Source organism: Lithobates pipiens, unplaced genomic scaffold (genome assembly GCF_037356315.1).
Source record: "Lithobates pipiens isolate NorthernLeopardFrog02 unplaced genomic scaffold, aLitPip1_a1.2 Scaffold_1, whole genome shotgun sequence".
Taxonomy (NCBI): Eukaryota; Metazoa; Chordata; class Amphibia; order Anura; family Ranidae; genus Lithobates; species Lithobates pipiens.
The window spans coordinates 43,798,194-43,818,813 of NW_027507685.1; the positions used below are offsets into that span (position 1 = coordinate 43,798,194).

Below are 20,620 nucleotides of genomic sequence, written 5' to 3' on the forward strand. Positions count from 1 at the left end.
AATCCAATAGATTTCGTTCCACTTCACAATTGTGTCCCACTTGTTGGTGATTCTTCACAAAAATTAAAAATTTTATATCTTTATGTTTGAAGCCTGAAATGTGGCAAAAGGTTGAAAAGTTCAAGGGGGGCCGAATACTTCCGCAAGGCACTGTAAAAGACATTTATGTGTGCTGAATTTATTCAGTCTTTATGGCAGAAAAGATTTCATTTTACCAGAAGCATCAAGTAGATTGGAATATCTTGAATGATAAAACAGGAAATGTATTCAATTTAAAAATGTGTTTAGTGAAATTGAACACGCAAAGGGTTTAAGCTATGCAGCCACAGTGTCAGTTAACATACATGCCCATTATTTTTTTATTGCATACAGTTACAATAATAAACACTTGCATTACTCATGATCAAATTAGACAAATATCCCCCCAAAAAAATAAGAAAATTGGATGAACCACTTCCTAACTAGTGGTGAAAGTAGAGAGAGGGAACCATGTACAGGGAATGCAGACATACAAAGCGATCAATCATTTGACAAAAAGAAATGAATTCGATGTTCATCCCAAAAGGTTGCATAGTGTGCAATTGATACAGCCAATGGGTTTCGTTTTGTGATATAGCTCTCTTCATGTGTCTGCCCCTCTAATGCCTGGAGATTCTGTCTATGCTATAAAAAGGTTAGAAGTGTTGGATTACTATTATGAAAAAGTTTAAAATGTCTAGAGACACTATGGTTAGGAAAACCTTTTCGTCACTAGCACCCTCTACTCCATTACCAAATGTCTACTTAAAGACGATTGCTCCAATTTGGAAAACTGATGCTTTTTGTTTGATGCCTGAAGATCCTAAAAGAGGACAGGCAGCATCGGAATCTAATATTCTAAATAGGTTCAACAAGTAATCGTTCAAGCTTATGGTTTAAAAGGTGGAGTCTACCCTCTCAAATCAAAACGCACTCCTGTAGGGCTGTTAGTGCTTCCTGGGCAGTGCATCACCAAGCCTCCATCGTTCAAATGTGCAAGGCTGCAACTTAGTCTTCAGTCTATACATTTACCAGATTCTATCAAATAGATGTAAAAGATCATGAGGATATCACATTTGGGTGCAGTGTACTGCAGGCTGCAGTATAAATCCTCTAGTCTCTTATTGCCCTACTTTTGTTGTGTCTCCCTCCCTTCAGTTGGCATTGCTATGGGACATCCCATATAGTAACTACTATGGCTCTGTGTCCCGTGATGTACGATAAGAAAATACGATTTTTAAAACGGCTTACCTGTAAAAATCCTTTTCTTTGTTCATGGGACACAGAGGTCCCTCCCTTCTTGGTGTACACGTATATTGTTTGGCTACAAAACTGAGGTACTCCCAGTAGGGGGATGGGTTATATAGGGAGTGCACTTTTTGTCTTAAGGCGTGCCAGTGTCCATCACCTGAAGGTGGCCGATAACACACATAGTAACTACTATGGCTCTGTGTCCCGTGATGTACTTCAAAGAAAAGGATTTTACAGGTAAGCTGTTTTAAAAATCCTATTTTTATTTTTTGCTGTTGCATTTGCTGCTGTTATAGAGCCTTGCTTTTTATGCTATCTCCCCCTTTTTTAGGATAGTGGGTAGAACCATGTAAATTGTAATATGCATAGCTCCACACACTACAAATGAGGAATGAGCAGTTCATTCTTTTTTTGTTAAGATGGCGTCCGCATTACCACAAATCAAACTTGACATATCTATAAATGTGAAATTCCATGAAACACAGAAAAATAGCTAAAAAAAACCTCTAAAAGTGAAAAAAGTAATGAATGAAAATAGTGATCTTCAACATTGAATGAGCTTTTATAACAAGATTTGTGACATGGAGAAAATAAGGAGCCAGTAGGTTCAGTAGTTTCACAAAGGCTTCAGCTTGCATAAGAGCAGTGTGAACAGCAAGCTTTGCAAAAACATTTGCAGAGCTTTCATCAAGCTTTATTGAAGCTTTTAAATCATTCAATTCCAGTTTGTAATTGTTGAACACGTATCCTAATGGCAGTGTTGATTGCCACTTTAACCTCTTGCTGACCACGGGGCGGTGGCTCCTACAGGCAAAATCACGTACCTGTACGTTATGTTTACTTTTGGGTTTGCGGCACACCACCAACGACCAGCTCCCGCTGTGATTGGACACACTGATCGTTCCCGACAGAGGCAGAATGGAGGCCTGCCTATGTAAACAAGGCAGATGCTAAGCAGGAACACGGATCTCTGTCTTCCCACAGTGCAAGCACCTCCCACACAGTTAGAAACCACTCCCTAGGGACACATTTAACCCATTGATCGCCCCGATGTTAAGACTTTCCCTGCCTCTCATTAGTTCAGTGACAGAGCATATTTTTTAGCACTGTCACTGGTCCCCAAAAAGTGTCACTTTGTGTCTGATTTGTCCGCCGCAATTTTGCAGTCCCACTATAAGTTGCTGATCGCCTCCAATGCTAGTAAAAAAATAAAAATTCCATAAAAATATCTCATAGTTTGTAGACACAATAATGTTTGCACAAACCAATCAATATACCCATATTGGGATTTCTCTTTACCAAAAACATATAGAAGAATGCATATTGGCCTAAACTAATGAAGAAATTAGATCTTGTGTGTTTTATAGCAGAAAGTAACATTTTTTTTCAAAATAGACGGTCTCTTTTATTTATAGCACAAAAAATAAAAACTACAGAGGTGATCAAATACCACCAAAAGAAAGCTCTATTTGTGGGAAAAAACAGACATCTTTTTATTTGGGGTACAGTGTCGCACAACCGCGCAATTGTCAAAGTAAGGCAGTGCCGTATTGCAAAAAATGGCCTGGTCATGAAGGGGGGTAAACCTTCCGAAGCTGAATCGGTTAAACACGCTGCTAGCAGGCTTCAGAATTTATTGAAGTTGTTGAAAGCCTGTTGAAGCCTACTAACAGCTTGCTTAAAGTGGCAAGCGACACTCCCATTAGGTTCTGTGTTCAGCATTTACAAACTGGAGTTGAACTGTACTTTCAGGCTCCATGCACCATATTTTAAAAATAACGCTTTCAAGCATTTTTTTTTCTGCTTCTAAAAGCAAATAGTGTTGTCCTATGTGTCCATGCACCCTACTTTTAGTATAGAAATGTTTTTTAAGCTTCAGCTTCTAGGAGCAGAAACACCCCCCCCCCTTTTTTTTTCTATTTTTTGGAATAGTTTGCCAACAAAAAAAAAAACACTGAACGCTCCCAACTGTTGCTAAAATGCTGCTAAAAGCTGGCGCAGAAACACTATTATGAGCGTATTTTTATCCAGCGTTTTTATGCCATTTGTTTAGCTTATAGTTTACATGGAGCCTAAAAGCTTGCTGAAAGCTCATTAAATGCTTTGTCAATGAATGCTGTTCACACTATTATACAAGCTGAAGCCTTTTAGTTATCTCTTTTATGTCAACCCCTTGTTTCTGTGTAATCATTGGGGGTTAGTAACTAAAGCTGGAGCACTAAGAATTTGGTGCAGGTGTACATGGTATCCAATTAGCTTCTAAGATCATCTTGTTCAATTAGGCTTTGACAATAGGGGTGATTTTCCACATACTGTGTTGACAGGTCTTTTTCATGCATTGCAAAATGCCTATCCCTGCAAGGACACACACAAAAAAAAACATTTGTTTCTTATGTATCCAATTCACACTGCAATGTAGCCTAGTTTGTATAAAACAAAACGTGATGCTCTGAATCACTCTCCACACTGTCGCCTCCTGCAGCCAGCAACGGAGAGCTTCTGGAGCTGCGAATCGCTTCGACAGGTCTACTTTGTAACGTGAATTCATGCCCACAGAAATTAGAGAAGATATGGACCTGTTGGTTAGAGGATGCTATTACAGCAGGTGATGCAGTAGCCACTAACTAGTTTTTAACGGATTCTTACTAATCTGGTAAAACATTGACCCTAACGTGTTTTCAGGATGCAACTTCCTTCTGTTATTATGTTGAGCATGATTCGCCCTGAAATTATCCTCTCCCCATACTGTGGTTGTAGTTTAAGTAAGTTGGTTTATATTCAGTGTTCTGTCCTGCTGCGGTTCCCGTGGTAGGAAGTGGCCCCTGCGTGGGTTGATGTTTGGCCCTTGTGTGGGCTAATATTGTTTGTTATTAAAAAAACTGAATAAAAATTATAAAAAAATAAAAATAAAAAAAAACTGGAAGCTGATTGGTTTCAGAGCTGCACCAGATTTTTCAATTTTAGTAAATACCCCCCCCCCCCCCATTGCTTCCATTACCAGCATTTGCATTATGTTATTTGATTCACCAGAAAGCGCTTAAGCTTAACTATTTTTCTACCTGTTTGCAATATATAAACCTATAACCTGATGCTATTTCTGGTCTGTAGCCTTTCATTTTAATAAAAAATAAATAAAAACGATGTTGCTTGAAAATCAAATAATAAAAACGTAGACACGATAAACATTATGTATATACATTTTAATAACTTAAATACTGTACAGATTATTTTTGCATATAAAAATACTAAAACATTTTTCTTTATAAATACATACATATATATATATAGATATATACAGTACACAAGTATTTACATGTTTTATTTTAATATTTAACCACAAAAATTTAATTTGTTCCATTTGCTAGGCCCTATTTCACCCAAAAATGATGTTAGTTTTGTTAGCTGCTGGATGGCAAGATCATATTTTTCATAGTTTGGTGACTGACTCTCAAGTGAATTCTTTTGTGAACTCTAGTTGCTTTTATCGCACACTTTCTGTGTCAAGCCACTTGGATTTTTTATATTATCGATGATGCAATATGAAGAGTGGAAAGGTGCAGGAGGAATGAGATGGCAAGATATGCTCCGTTTGGACCTACAATGGGAGAATCTTTCTACTGGAGTCCCAAGAGCTACACCAAACCAGCTGCTAAACTAAACTGTAAGAGTGGCCAAAGCTATTTATTTTTAGATTTAAAGGGGTTGTAAAGATACATTTTTTTATCATATATCTGCTGCAAACATCTGGCATCTATATATTTTTTCCATCAAAATTTTTATTTTCCCTATTTTCTACATACTTATTTTCTCCACTTCCTAGTTTATAGTCTCTTTGGATTGCCACCACTTCCGGGTCTTTGAGCGTGCTCCCTGCCACTGCGTCATATGTGATTTTTAACTACAACTCCCTACTGCTTATCGGCATTGCCGCTTTTTCCCTGTCCGAACAAGAACGATCCTTGTTCTCGATATCTAGTACAGCCTTCTGTACACAGACACCTCCCAGCAGCCGCGCCCATTCCCGCCTCCCCAGCATGCCCATATTCTGCTGAATAACGGTCACTTCTAAAAGACACAGGTGGGGGAAAGGCCAGACTGCGGTGATGAGCGCCCGATTCCCATGCCAATCACAGCTCCCGTGCCTGTGAGCGCAGACAGCGTCTTCCCACAGGGTAGTAGTCCCAGTGGTGGGAGCATGCATGCATGGGACACCTTCTTTAGAACGGCTCTGCAGAACGGGGCACCCATCTGGAAGAAAGACAGGAAGTGAAAAGAAAACGGACTCCCCAAAAAAAAATTATTTCAAAACGAAAATTAAGGAAAGTAAAAACACACTACACTATCTTAAAGGAGCAGGAGTAGGATAAAAAAGCAGAGGGTTTAGTATCACTTTAAGTTGACCTCACTATTTCTCCCTGCACTACCAGCCCCCCCCCCCCCCTCCAGCACACTAGAAACTAGTAATGTTTTTTAATGCTTTGTTTAATTTCTTTTTGCTGGCCCCCACTAATTGTCACCATTCTTGTCTAGGCGAGCGTGACTTGTCCCCGAACCCTCAACCTCTTGGGATGTGTGACATAGTATCCCAGGAGGTTAAGGGATTGGGGATATGACAGTTTTTGCCTAGGCAACAATAATTACAAAGGGTAGGGCCCAGCAAAAGAAAGTAAACAAAGCATAAAAAAGGAGGAGGAGTAGGACACAGAACACTGTTATCGTGGGCCAGCTGCCTCTGGCCAAGAAAGACCAGGATGGTGGACCTAGGTTGTGATGCCTCAGTAGCAGAACACAGTGGGACAAAACTGGAACTACTAGGTACGTGAGAATATGAATCATGGACAACGCTGCATAAAAGGTAAGAGGAGTTTAAAAACAAAAATTACAGTGGGGGTGAAGTTCCTGTTTATCTGTTTCATTGGGAAGATTTCACATCCCTTCCTGTCCCAGAGACGCAAGAGGAAATCTTTCCAAAGTGAATCAAAGTTCCCTAGGAGACAGCCAGGGCAAAGTTAATATAGTCTATCTAATATCTAGTAATTGTAGTGCTGTAAATAAATAATAATTCCAGGCTATAAGAGAAGCTTATCTGTAAGTATTAACTCTACCTAGCAAAAAATGCAATTGTGTGTTATTCTATTGTCACTAGCTGGGTTCAAAGACCACCTGACTGCCAACAATAGGGAGCGGGGTGGATTGATGCACTATAGTAATTTCTGGTTGAAAAAACAAAGTACAAAGAAGTTAAGCTTTAGTCCCATGTTTTTTTTTCCACAGAGCTGACTTCCTATGGTAAGCCTTTTCTCAGCCTATTGCCAAACAGAAACAGCTGACTTTTTGAAGATTTTCTGTATATAGGTTACTCAGAATGCTATTGTAACATATAGGAGTATGTTAAGCTTGACATCCTTTTAGAAAAAAAAAAGTGCTTCTACAAATGTGACAGATAAATCACGTGGTAAGGAAAAGGCTGAGTCAATTCATATCCGTAGCAAGTTTTTATGTTGGGAGGTCTAAGTGTGTGAAAAAAAAAGTGATGATACATTTAAAGACTTATCAAAGGTACTGATATTAAAAGAAATGAAAACTTTTTAGAAGTGACTAAGTGATCTGTTAGTTCTAGGAAGAGTGAAATGTACACAGGGCCCTTTGTGGAAAGATGCAGTACCCAAGTATACAACTAACACAGACATCACTTTATTAAGACTGACCATGCATACACCCATTTTATCACACATATCATAATTTTCATATAGGTTGTGGCACTGAGATTAATTTTTCACCAGCATGTTGGAACCAGTTGGAAATGATGAAGGTATGGTCTTTCCTGAGGCCATCTTTTGTAACCCTGTATACTAAATACTAAATGCATTCCCCCTAATCATCCTTATATCACTGAAGGTCCTAGCTTCTGGCAGTGGGTAAGTACCACTTGTGGCAAACACTAACATTTTGTCTTTAAGATTACTCCAGGGACATGATCCGAATAGGGAATTTGGCTCCAATAGTCTTTCAGGTATTTATCTTTTATATCTTTTATAGTTAGTTAGATAGTTATAGTGATACTTACTACCTTATGTGGGCCTTCCATTTTCTTATTTTCTGATTCATACCATGCTACATTGCACACTAAAACTCCTTTCACACTGAGGCAGTTTTCAGGCATTTTAGCGCTAGAAATAGTGCGTGTAATGTGCCTGAAATCTGCCTCCGATCCATTACAATGCGTGCTTTCACACCCGGGCGGTGCGCTTGCAGGACATTCGGCAAAAGCCCTGCAAGCAGCATCTTTAGGGCAGTTTGGGAGCACTGTATACATCGCTCCCAAAACGCCCCTGCCCATTGCAATGAATGGGCACCTCTTTTGAAGAACACACGAGTTTTTAACCTCTTTTTTTGGGGTTAAAAGTGTCCGAAAAGCGTCACAAAAGCCCCGCTTAAACAGTGGTGCTTTACTGCTAACAGCCGGAGTTTTCATTGTGAAAGCAGCCTAAGGGTTACTTGTCTGACTTTCTCTCTCTGAAAGAAGTTGTGCAATTTTGAGAAACTTTAAATAAGGTAAAATAAATGAGAAGTAAACTTTATAGGATGAGTCAAATGGCTGAACTTTAGTTGACAGTCTATGCAGTTGCTTCTGGGTGAATTCTACAAGATTCCTAAGATTAGTTAATAAGTAAAAAAAAAAAAAAAATGCTGGATTAGTGAACAGTTGCTTAATTTGTGGCTATAGTATCTTTACAATTAGACAATTTTTCTATACACGTTTCCACATTGAGGTTGATTTACTAAAGGCAAATAGCTATTCACTTTACAGGTGAAGTTGTACTTTGCATGGGAATTACCCCCACAATTTGTGAACATAACCCAATTATGTGGCAGGGAAAAAAAAACATTATTCCTGGAACATGATTAGATGATGTAAGTCAGCAGCACCTCTTGCACTAAGCTCCAAGGTCTTGCAAAGTGAACACTCTATTTGCCTTTAGTAAATCAACTTAATTATGCCCATCAGGCCATTTACCTAGAAAGAAAGAAAGTGTCTGAAATGTATTTTAATCAAATAACTGCCTGTAAGTTTACATATGTCTGAAATAATTTTTTTTTATAAAGATTTTGATATGAACCATTCGAGCTGTGGTATAACCATCATTCATATAAAAAATATAGATGTGCAAATAAAAAAATTAGAGAAAGTGGGGTACACAGATATTTTTTAAGAACACAAAGTATCAATATCAATAAATTTACATTGATGAGTCACAGATACTATTACGATACTATCTTAATACCATGAATCTCATATGTAAAACACATTCTTTCATGTGCAAGGAAATTAAATGCTTTTTAATGTTACGTATTTGTGCAGAAAGTCTGGAGTTTAGGTGATACCCCTTATTGGTTAACTTATATTATTAAAGATGCAAGCTTTCACAACCACTTAGGTCTCTAGAAAAAAAATAGTTATATTTCATTAATGGTTGTATTTCAGTGCTTCTCTACTGGATTGTGTAAAAGACAGAGCAAGGGTTCTGAAAGATTGTCTTTTATTAACTTGTTAGCAAATGAAGGGTATTACTTAAATCTAAACTCCAGGCGCAACACTTTGATTTAAATATTTTTCTCAATAGCCGCAAAGCATATAAGTCTACTTTGTGTGCATCAAATCTAATTGAAAACACAGACATTAAATTGTAAAAGTAGCTGTGACGTCATCAATGTGTTGTACATAGCCCACTATAGGCTGCCTGCAGGTAACTACATGGAGGAGCTTATGAAAAACCAATCACCCTACTCAAGGAGACAAGTAGAAAGAGAAGCAGTGACTGGTCTTTATTACAGAGTTCCTGCACAGAAACAAAAGGGTTGAATTAGTAAAGACTAATAGGCTGTTCACTTCAGAAAGGACATTGCACTTTGCAAGGGAATTTACCATACGCTTAGTGAATGTGATGAAGCTCTGCTAGTTTTCATTATCCAATCATGTACAAGCAAACAAATATGTTTTTCTCTGCTTGCTCATGATTGGATTTTCACTACATTCACTAATCTATGTGAACATTCCTCTGCAAAGGGAACAGCCTATGCGCCTTTAGTAAATCAACACCAATATTTTATTGCTGAAATACTGTGTAGATCTGGTAGAAATACGCAAACGAGACCAAGATTCAAAGAATACAAATATTGTATTAAATTCCAAACTTTTCACATTAATCAATGGCTAAAACAGAACAAGACTCTACTACTGCTATGATGGAAGATCAATTGGTGATAATTTAGGAATATTTCTTACACTGAACAAGGGAGATGATTGTGTAAGTTATAATGTGAAGGTTTTGGAACTCAGATTACGACCGACACATTTACTTCTGTTTGCCACTAAAAACACAACGCAATATGATGTAATCTTAAAAGCCATATCTGCAAATGGTCAGATTGATACAGGTTTACTGTCAATAAAAAAATACATTTACTCATTCAAATTTGGAACAAATCTATTGCTTATTTGGGAATAAACAAAATGCATGCGTGACATCAAGTGCCAGCTTCTAAGGAACACTTCTATTCATTGTTTTTGCTTATTTTTGGGGCAGTCATAGACTCACAAAATGTGGACAATCAAAGCACCAAGCAACTGTATTCATCAATTTTCAATAAAAATTAACTTTTTTGGACAGTGGATTCCTTAATTAGTACCTGTCTCTCTATGCAGAAGATATGGGTATTTATAGGCTTTTGTTCATAAAAATGTATGTTCTTTGTTTATTGTAGATGCCTGTGTATCTCCTTAGAGCAGGAATATGCAATTAGTGGACCTCCAGCTGTGGCCAAACTACAAGTCCCATCATGCCTCTGCCTCTGGGTGTCATGCTTGTGGCTGTTAGTCTTGCTATGCCTCATGGGACTTGTAGTCCTGCAACAGCTGGAGGTCCACTAATTGCATATCCCTTCTTTAGAGCATCTGTATTTCTATGCTGAAATATTCTCACAAGATTTCTATGCTTACTGCACAGCAGTGAGATGAAGCACTTGAAGAAACTGTACGTTTTTGTTAAAGTAGAACTAAAGTTACAAATTAGAAAATTAGAAAGGACAGAGAAAGCGCCTCTAAGTGCAATCTGCCAGCAATTTATTTTTGCACACAGTGTTAAAAACATTTAGAGAAAGGTGATTAAAATAGGTTTATCAAATCCCTGGAACCCTGGCAGGGCTCCTACTGCTATCATTCCACATCCCAGTGCTGTCCATTGTGTCCAGCAGCTCAAGGGTGGATGGATTAGCCAGGTAAGGTGGCTGCCGCTCTTCCAGGACCGCGGTGGAACGCATGCCGTGTGTGTGGAACACACAGAAAAAAGTTACATCCGGAAGGGGGCGGTGACCCTAATCCATTTACCCTTGAGCTGCTGGATGGCACTTGAATGTGGAATGATAGCAGCAGGAGCCCCACCAGAAAGCCCCAGCAGGAGCCCCACCAGAAAGCCCCAGCAGGAGTCCCACCTGAAATACACTGAGTGGATGAGCTTATTTGAATTACCTTCCTGTAAATGTTTTTAACTTATAATTTATGGGAAAACAGGACATCAAAGGGGCGCGCAATTGTCAGTTAAACTGACACAGGCCGAATCACAAAAAGTGCTCTGGTCAGGAAGGGGGTAAAATCTTCCGGGGCTGAAGCGGTTAAACTGAGGAAACTACATGACTGAAAGGTGAAATGTCTTACATTACAGAACAAGCTCATTGAATATTATTAACTACTACTTAGCTATACCATGACCTGGATTATTGAGAACCTTTACAAAAAAAATCTAATTCAATAGAGATATGTTTACTTAAGCAGTCCATGGAAAAGTTTTTTCTTTTTTTTCTGTTCAACCAGCGGGTTGAACAAATAAAAATGACTTGATTCTCTCATCCACATACTTGATGCAGATAAGGGAATCATCCCCTCTGAGCCTTTGGGGTTGGTTTACTAAAGCTGGTGCACTCAAAGACAGGTGCAGCTGTGCATGGTAGCCAATCAGCTTATGACCTCAACTTGTTCAATTAAGCTTTGGCAACAAAACCTTGAAGCTAATTGGTTTCTATGCAGAGCTGCACCAGATTTTGCTTTCTCCAGCTTTAGTAAATAACCCCCTTTGTATTCTGTCAGTGTGGAGACTTCTCCAATGTCAGAATACACTGATCGGCACTGGTGGCACCGATCAAGCTGGAAAAACCCAACAGGCTGGTTGTACAGAAATCAATTGGTAGAATTTTTATGCATGTATCATAATAATTAACATTGATAAGCTTATCTTTTCAAACAATTTTGAACCTGCACTAAGCTATTTAGAACTCTAGTTTGGATAATAATTGGAACATACATTTACATTTCAGAGACATTTTAAAATATCTTGCTTTCATAACGAACTGACCAAACCTCACTGCATATGTTTAAATTGCTTTTTTTGTTTTACTCATTCAGATTTTGTGGATTGATTCATAGCAAATGGAGCTATTAGATCCCTACAATAATTGCATTTGTTCTGTATACCAACCCATTCATCCCTGGTAGCACATTTAAAAATAGCAATGAATGTGTTTGCATCATAAAATATATTTACATTGCTTCTAGCTGTGGTCCATAGATCAGGATGTGTCTCCCACCTTAAATGTACCGAAGTACGTATATTCGGGGCTGTAGTTGACACAGGCTGGATCTGTAACCTTGACAAATAACAGGTCATTTTCTTTAAAAGTAAACACAGCCCCGATTTGGGTTGAGTGCAGTGCACAGTCTTCTCTTGGTGAGACAACTGTGTTCACTCCTTTTAGTAAAATTTTTTCAGGTTCACTTGATCGCTTCAGATGGATGGACTGTACAAATGGTGCAGTTTGAGGTTTTGCTAAATTAGCACAATAACTGACTTGAGAGTAAATATAATAAACTCCAGGTGTTTCAATTTTAAGTTTGTTGTTTGTGGAAGTAATTTCATTTTGCATTGAAAAGTAACTTCTTTTGCGCCACCAAAGACCTGGGGAGACAAAGAACAACATGTTAACACCAATATTTTTTGTCTTCAACCACAATGAGATGTGACCCCCCCCACAAAAGGAATACAATCTCACATAACATTTGCCATCTATATATAATCTGAGCTGAGCATTTGCTTTCTTTCTTATTACCAGCTAAGGCTAACCTGCTAGAGAAAAGAGTTTTGGAAACCAAGAACTTTTTCTTTCCTTCATGTGCATAACCTATAATGCCGCATACACCGACCGGACTTTTCAACGGACTTGGTCTGGCAGACAATCTGACGGACTTTGCAGCTGAGGTCCACCGGACTTTCAAACAAATAGACTTGGCCACACACGATCACTCCCAAAGTCCAACGGATTCGAATATGATGACGTAGAATAAGGAAGTTCGTAGCCAGTAGCCAATAGCTGCCCTAGCGTCGGTTTTAGTCCGTTGGACTAGCACACAGACAACCGTTTTTTTCGACCGGACTCGAGTCTGTCGGAAAGATTAGAAGCAAGTTTTATTTCTAGGTCCACCGGACTTTTGGGAAGAAAAACTTTTGGGAAGAAAAAGTCCACTGGTGCCCACACACGATTGAATTGTCCAGCGGATTCAGTCTACCGGACCAAGTCCGTCGAAAAGTCCAGTCGTGTGTACGCGGCATTACACTTTCAGAATGGATAATGCATTTTCAGATTGTCACTGGAGTGTTGAAGCGCAAGCCCAGTACTTATTTCCTTGTTAAACTCTGGTGGAAACATCTCCATTCTGGAGTTCCAAAGCTCACCTATGCAACAATATCCATAACTATAGCTATGGGACCTTCCGCACTATCAGGAACGCGTTTTCCCACTCAAATTTTGTTGTGTACATTTTGCATGGTTTTCTGCAAGTCATGCATAAAGCATCCCAATCACTTAAATGGACTGTACTCTGTGCAACAAACACACCAATCATGTATGAAATTTCTAAAAAAGTCAGGCGCATTTTAGCAACATGCGTTTTGCGATTTCCATATGTTTTTGTTACTTGACAATCATGGCAAAATCACACTGTATTTGGGGTGTCATTAAAAATGATGCCATCCAAACCTGCATTGTGCATTTTGCTGTAATTTAAGCATGATCTGGAATCGTTTTCAGGATTGCACGATTTTGCCCACAATTCCAGATACGCCAAGTGTGAATCTAAGTTAAAATTGCCCAAGGACAGGCTCATATCTCCCCAAGATCAAATGGATGCCCAGATTTCTGACTTTCCAAAACTACTCCTAGCTCCTACAAGGTCTGCAGATTGTCTGGTTACAATGCAGTAGGACTCTTTGCCTTGAATCTGCTTCATTACCCACAATTATTGAGCCACATATAGGCACCCACACCCCTTTTTTTAATTCTTTTGTGACAGTGAATAGAGGACTTTTTTACTCCATCAACAATGGATTCAACCTCAGCAACCTGGAAGGGGATACAAAGTTGATACAGGGGTTAGGAACCAGCTCCACCTCTTTGAGCAGCAGACATTTTCGTTAGGGCTTATGATATGTCATCTTTGTCCACATGCAGATTTGCCACTTAAAATGGCTTGATTACTCTGCCTGAGCAATGACACCTCCATTCACTGGTAGAGTAAATATTCAATAATAATGGAAATAGACAGCAACCAAATATAATGGTGATATGACTGGGCTTTGGAAACCCACTGGGTACCAGTGAGGGGGGCTTTTTAAAAATGGCTTTGTTAGTAGATAAAACCTCCATAAGACATGAACATAGGGCTCCAGCCTTTTAGATGTTATCACTGAAGTCAAATTGACATGAAAAAAGTTGGGAACTGGATATTGAATTACCAATAAACCGCCCATTGATTAGAAATGAGAAAGAAGATTTGTGTGGATTTACCTTTTAATTTATGACTCAGTATATTTTATTGGTCAGAGCTGTATTTGCAGTGTGCTTTGTTGTTTGAATTTGAAATCCTTGGCTATCATGGACATATAATTAACAAGCCAGCTGCAGTGTTGTGACACGTAAATCATTCCCAAGCAACTAACTTATAGAATAGGGTGGAATAAATGATCAAGTGATCGAGTGATATGTGACCACAGCATTCATATTTGCATCTGAGTCATGATGAGACACAGTGACCTACTTATAAATCTTTCCAATTGTCATTTTAATTTGCTTTTCTCTTTCTGTATCATTTTTATCTGCTAGTTTTTTAACTATGAAAACATTTTGATCAGAATATTTTTCTTTCCTTCCATTTTGAACTTGCCTGGGCCACCTCCTGTTTTGTACCTGTCATCTAACTAAACGTTTCCATTCTTTTCATCGCCACATGAAGGTTTGCTTAAAACGCCCCCTTTCTCAACCATTTATATTTATTTTATTATTTTTTTAAAGAGGATTTAAAGATTTCAAAAACAGTATTGTTAAAGAAAATCTATAGTCTTGCAATGAAACATTGCTAAAGGTAAGCAGAAAAGCTCCTCTTCTGCCTGTCTGCAAAGTTTTTCCTAAATCTACATTGAGGCACACCCATGCAGCTTAGGGTGCAATCTATGTATGCTTTGGTACCAAAATGAATTGCCACCTGTGCCAATACAGCCCTGTCATCGTGGCATGGCCAATGAAGTTGGCCTAGGACTGCAAACATGGAAAAAGATCGCTGAAGAAGAGGCAAGCAAAGCAGACTCTAGTTCTGCTTTAATTGTACTTGTCTTATACAGTTTGTGGCATTTTTTTAGCATAACATTTATGATAAAAAAATATACTAGACTTGTCATTTACACACACAAACACAACATATCCTAAAATTCCTACTAAATACGAAAGACGAAACTGTGCTGAGTTAATAAATATGACATTGAAAGTCATGTCTTTTTTTTTTTAAAGTGACTCAGGGGATGATTTACTAAAGGCAAATCCACTTTGTACTACAAGTACACTTGGAAGTGCAGTCGCTGTAAATCCGAGGGGGACATCCAAGGAAAATAAAAAACAGTATTTTAGCTTACACATGATTGGGTGATAACATTTTCCTGTTTTTTATTTTCCTTGCATGTCCCCCTCGGATCTACAGTGACTGCACTTCCAAGTGAACTTTCAGTGCAATTTCTTGTAGTGCAAAGTGGATTTGCCTTTTCGTAAATAACCCCCATTGAGTCCTCAGTCTACATATGTCTGGGAAACCAGCACAGCACAATATATGAATAGTTCAAACCTGTACATTGTTGTGCCCTAAAATGTATATGTGATGTGGTGTGTATTGTATGATTACTGGGGTGCCATGCAAAAAGGGGGGAACTGCAACATGACACGCAGAGAGCCATGCAATTTTTTGTATGTGTTATCTCAACAAAGTAGTGGGAATGTGGCCTGAAAGTGCTGTTGAACATTTCTGATATACCAACACTTGTCATGTGCCACCAGCTGTTCTCAATGGTTTCTCTCTTCAACCTTCATGTCACTACTGTGACCTGTGACATGAAGATCGGTGGGAATAATCATTGAATGCAGCAGGGGACACATGTTAGTTCATAGGTCACAGGAGAGTGACGACTACCTTGTTTAACAGGAACACCTTTCTAAATATGTTTTAATTACTGGCAGAGTCACTTTAAACAAAAGTACACTTGTATGTCTAACTTACAGGCTACATATGACAGAAATACTCATTCTGGACATTCTACTATATTGTTAAATACTGACTACATGTGGAAAAAATACAATAGTTTGATAAAAAGCCTCAACAATATGATTGTATCATGATTTGATCAAAAATTTATCAAACTGTTCTATCGTTTGACAAATGATCTGCCTAAACTAAAAAATCAACTGGGACAAATCTATGATCAATCAGTTGTTTATCATCATGTGTATGAGTTATCATCTTATATATTTTTTTCATTTGTTGCCAGTCTGTTAATCTACAGATTTATATTTCTTTAATGTCTATATCTAACAGAATTGTTTGAGGTATTCACCACATACAAAATTGACTTCCTGTTCTAAACATTTCTATACACCGCAGAAAAGAAGACAGCTATAAGAACTTTTCAGAATATGTGTGTTTTTCAGATGACTTATGTCAAAAGATATTTGTGAAATAGTTGAAGGGGTTGTTATGAGACATACACCTAAAATCACCTTTGTCGGAGAACCCTCTCTTATAACCTTCTCTCAGAACAGTACCAGTGAACTTTAGATCCCCTTTTAGTGGCTCAACTTCACCTTATATTTTAGTTTAATAATTATCAAGAAATTAATCATTTTCACATGCACGACTTGCACCTCTTTCTATTAGAAGATGCCTTAAAAACCGCTTTAGTTAAACTCCTATGACTAGAGCCTCATTGCTAGCTTGGAGATCAATGATTGCCTCCACCTCCTACCAAAAAGAGGGTCAGCTTATTCTTATGGCTACACTTCTGTCACCACATCTTAATCCGACCACCTGGTCCCACTATGACCTGAAATAGGTAGACCATCTCTACACAGGGGATAAACTTAAAAGCACGGAAGCTATACAGATTCAGTATAGGCTCACCATAGCCGATCGATTAAAATTGTTTAGTGTAAGACTCCTTTTGACTAACTTCCCTGCACCCAGAATATATCTCCATCATAAAGTGTGACTGTTCTACCACCTAAATCACAAAAAAGTCAGACACCTCGCTTCATTATAATTTACTCCAGGGTAAATTAACCTTTTATGAAAACTCCCCCCATACTTGTCTGGGAGAGAGACCTCCACAGTCCTATGCAGGCTCCCAATGTCTTTCTACCCTTTGTTACTCATATGCCATTTTCCATTGTGTCAATTATTGCGAACTTGCACAAAACATTGTCACCAGATGGTATCTCACACCCTATCGGATAGCCCAATTTTCTTCCACTTCCTCTTATTCTTCTTTGTGTTGGACAAGTTGTGGCCATATGGGCAACTTAGACTCACTACTCCTATGAAAGACTACCGGCACTAAAAGCAAACTCACTGTCTTCATTTGAAAAAGCATGGCAACCATGGCTTACTTGGTAAAACAAATAACCTGTTAAAATATTTAACACTGTACATTACGGTATGCAACATACTTGTTTTTGTAGTCTTTGCATTTTTTTGTAGCTACCGCTTTCTGTTTATATTTTCTTTTCTTTCACTTCTTATGATTATTTTACATAATTTCAATAAAAAAATTATTGAAATAAAAAAAGAATCATTTGTTTACAGTTATCACTTTTGAAGTATATTGAAATCACCATGTTGCAAATGAGGAAAAGGTTGTGGAGAAGTTAACCTAATGCTACTAAATGATTACAATCGGCAGCATAGCTAATGACACCTCCCCTTCCACTTTGTTTCCACCATCTGAAATTCTTACTTTTATCTGAAAGGTAGATCAAGAAAGTTGCTACTAATATACAGTAATTTAATGGGGAGAAATTGTTATGCTTTGTACACACGATGAGATTATTGGACAAATGATTGTCCTTTTTTTTTTTTTAATGCTAATCTCATATTGAAAATGAAGAGTTTACTAAAGTTATGAAAATTATTGTATGATAGAATAAAAATTTAAAAGTGATGTAATTTGTTGTAGTGTATTTTTATTGTATTTCCGAATGGCAACTGTACTAATTAAATGAAAATCGTATGATCTGGTATCATACGAGAAAAATTTTCATGCTTGTCTGATCAGATAATATTGGATGAACTGTCATGATCGGCTCAGATCAGATTATCGTAGATCTCTTCTAAAGCGGTATTTTTCATACAATTTTCTGTTCGTGTGTATGGGCCTTTAGGAATACCAAGAGATGGACATTAATTGAACCACATACACGTTTGTCTTATATACTGAACCCCAATAAAGTTTTTTTCTGTTCATACTAATCTTTTATACTGTCTAGATGGACACACAATGCCTCACTCCATCTACAAACTGCCTTGAATGCTGGGGGCATCAATAGGTCCCATTCCTGTCATCCTGAAAAGTCTATACACCTGACAGCTCTCATAGTCCAGAGAAGAGCCACACAGAAGTTTCTTTGTGTTGGCACAGAGCATGGTGACCTTTCCCATGTGTTCCTTGTACTTGGACACTGTGACATCAGACCATGTAACAAGGGTTCCGCTGATATCCAGAAGAATTTCAGGAACTTAAACTAATAGCATTAATAATTAAATCATTTTAGGGAATACTTGGTGCATTAATTGATGTGCTGATATCTGCCTAGATTTCAGCTTTAATTTTTTTTTTGTCCATCTGAGTGGTCATCTAAATCCAAAAAGACCATAAAACAAGCTGAATAATTAAAGTTGGACAAAGAATGTTTCTTTTTATCAGCCTCTTGCACTGGTATTACATTTTGGTTTGATGAAACAAAAGAGAAACTGACTAAACCACAATGGTATTGCTTTGAAGTATGCGTACGAGAAGACCACCCACTGATGTATCTTGAAAAAATGTAGAGTTTGAAAAAGAAAAACCTAACCTTTGATTTTGAGGTGTGGGTTGACCATTGTGTGGTAATAATATACAATAGCGGAAACTTTTATATTTTAAGCCAAGAAAGTAGTTTTGTGTAGCTTATGTGTATGCAAATGTATGTTTATTTATCTACATAAAAAGCCTCACCCACTGAAAATTTGGTTGAAAAAATCTGTAAGAAATCCAGTCCCACCTGGCAATTGTTTAGTTTTGTCCTCCCCATCCTTTAAAGAGTTTCTAATGATTGTCTGGGTTTCCACTCAAAATCCAAAAAATAATATATATAAATAACTGTTTTCTAATTATTTTAGCCCTAAATTGAAGGTACTAATGTAAATATGGAAGTGATGCTAGAATGTAATCTCCTCTATGGCATTGATTGATGGAGGTGGTTCAATGTCCTTTGCAAAATGCTACATGGTACTCTAATGTAATACAATACAGGAGCTGATAAAAGGAAATCAAAGTGGAGGTTAGACATTACAGACTTTTTTTTCTTTCAGACAAATTTTGTATGCGCACAAATATGATCATAAAAGCATGTGAACATGATTAAATAAATAAGTGCTGTTAAGTGCAGAATCTTAAAAGAGTAGTACAGTCAAAGCTCTCCAGTTCGTTTTACGCTCCTGTGACCCGTTTTCGGCAGACAGCAGGCTAAAGCCCCCTTTTGGCTGACGACACAGAGCCATCCGGCTCAGCCTCTCAGCAAGCGGCTGAGAGGCTAAGCCGGCCACTCCCACCCCCTGCACAGCCCAGCACTCCGGTGAGCCTGGGGGGAGGGGGGTAGAGCAAAGAGCTGTGATATTCGAGCATTCAGTGGTGTTCGATGGCTCGTTTCTCAGTGTTAGCGGTGCTGGGGGGCAGATACTGCATCCACCTAAGTAAGTATGAATTAAAGAAAAAAAAAACTCACATCGCTTTTAAGAAATATTTTCTAATTTGTTGAGGTACTGCCATTTTAATATGCTTTGCAGTGCCTTATTAAATAAATCCACAAGCCGTGTTTAGGAAAATCTCCTAAACTGGAATATAAAACAAACATAAATCTACACCATACATAAATCTGGACCACTCATCACCCACCCCTGTAAATTTCCAGAACATCTGCTATGCTGGCAATAAATGGCAGATGTTTAAGGTTTAAATAGGTTATGGGTGTTTGTCTTTCAAAATGTCAGCTGCTCATGGGGTGCAATTGCTAGGAAATTCAAGTTTTCCTGATATCACCAACAAGATAATCATAGCATCACCCTTCAATCCACACTGGGCTGTTGACTTCCAATTAGGAGGATGTTCAAATCCCTATTTTTTTTAGATTTCATTTATCTTTTTAAACATAAAAAGTTAAAATAATTCAGCATAATATCATATTCTGGTCTCATTAAATCCTTAAAGGGATTCTAAAGAAAAATTTAAAGAAAAAATGACCAAACATGTTATACTTACCAGCTCTGTGCAATGGTTTTGGACAGAGCAGCCCGATCCTCTTTTTTCTGGGTCCCACGCTGGCAGTCTTGGTTCCTCCTCCTGCTGAGTGTCCTCAATAGCAAACCTCTGTGATTGGCAGCAGCATGAGCCAATGGCTCCCGCTGCTGTGTGAGCCAATGAGGAAAGAGAGACCCCGGAGAGCCGCTGCTCTCATGCACATAGCTGTATCAAGATGGGGCTCAGGTAAGTATAAGACGGGCCTGGGGAGGTGAGCTGCACCCAGAAGGTTTTTTACCTTAATGCATATAATGCATTTAGTTTAAAAAAAACATACGCCTTTAGAAACACTTTAATACATATAACCATCACAATAATTAAATATTTGCTAAATATAATGTTTATCTAGAAATTTATACCATTGGTATCACACTAGA

The 20,620-nt window shown here is 38.1% G+C and overlaps 1 protein-coding gene across 1 annotated transcript in view; it reads right to left on the reverse strand.

Moving 5' to 3' along the window:
* Window positions 1-5,722: 5,722 nt before the first annotated feature.
* CD40LG (CD40 ligand) overlaps window positions 5,723-20,620 on the reverse strand; it is a 46,750-nt gene continuing 31,852 nt past the window's right edge. Inside the window, exon 6 of the mRNA XM_077490421.1 lies at window positions 5,723-12,278. Coding sequence (XP_077346547.1) covers window positions 11,893-12,278 — 386 coding nt within the window. The 3' untranslated portion in view covers window positions 5,723-11,892. The remainder of the gene's footprint in view (window positions 12,279-20,620) is intronic.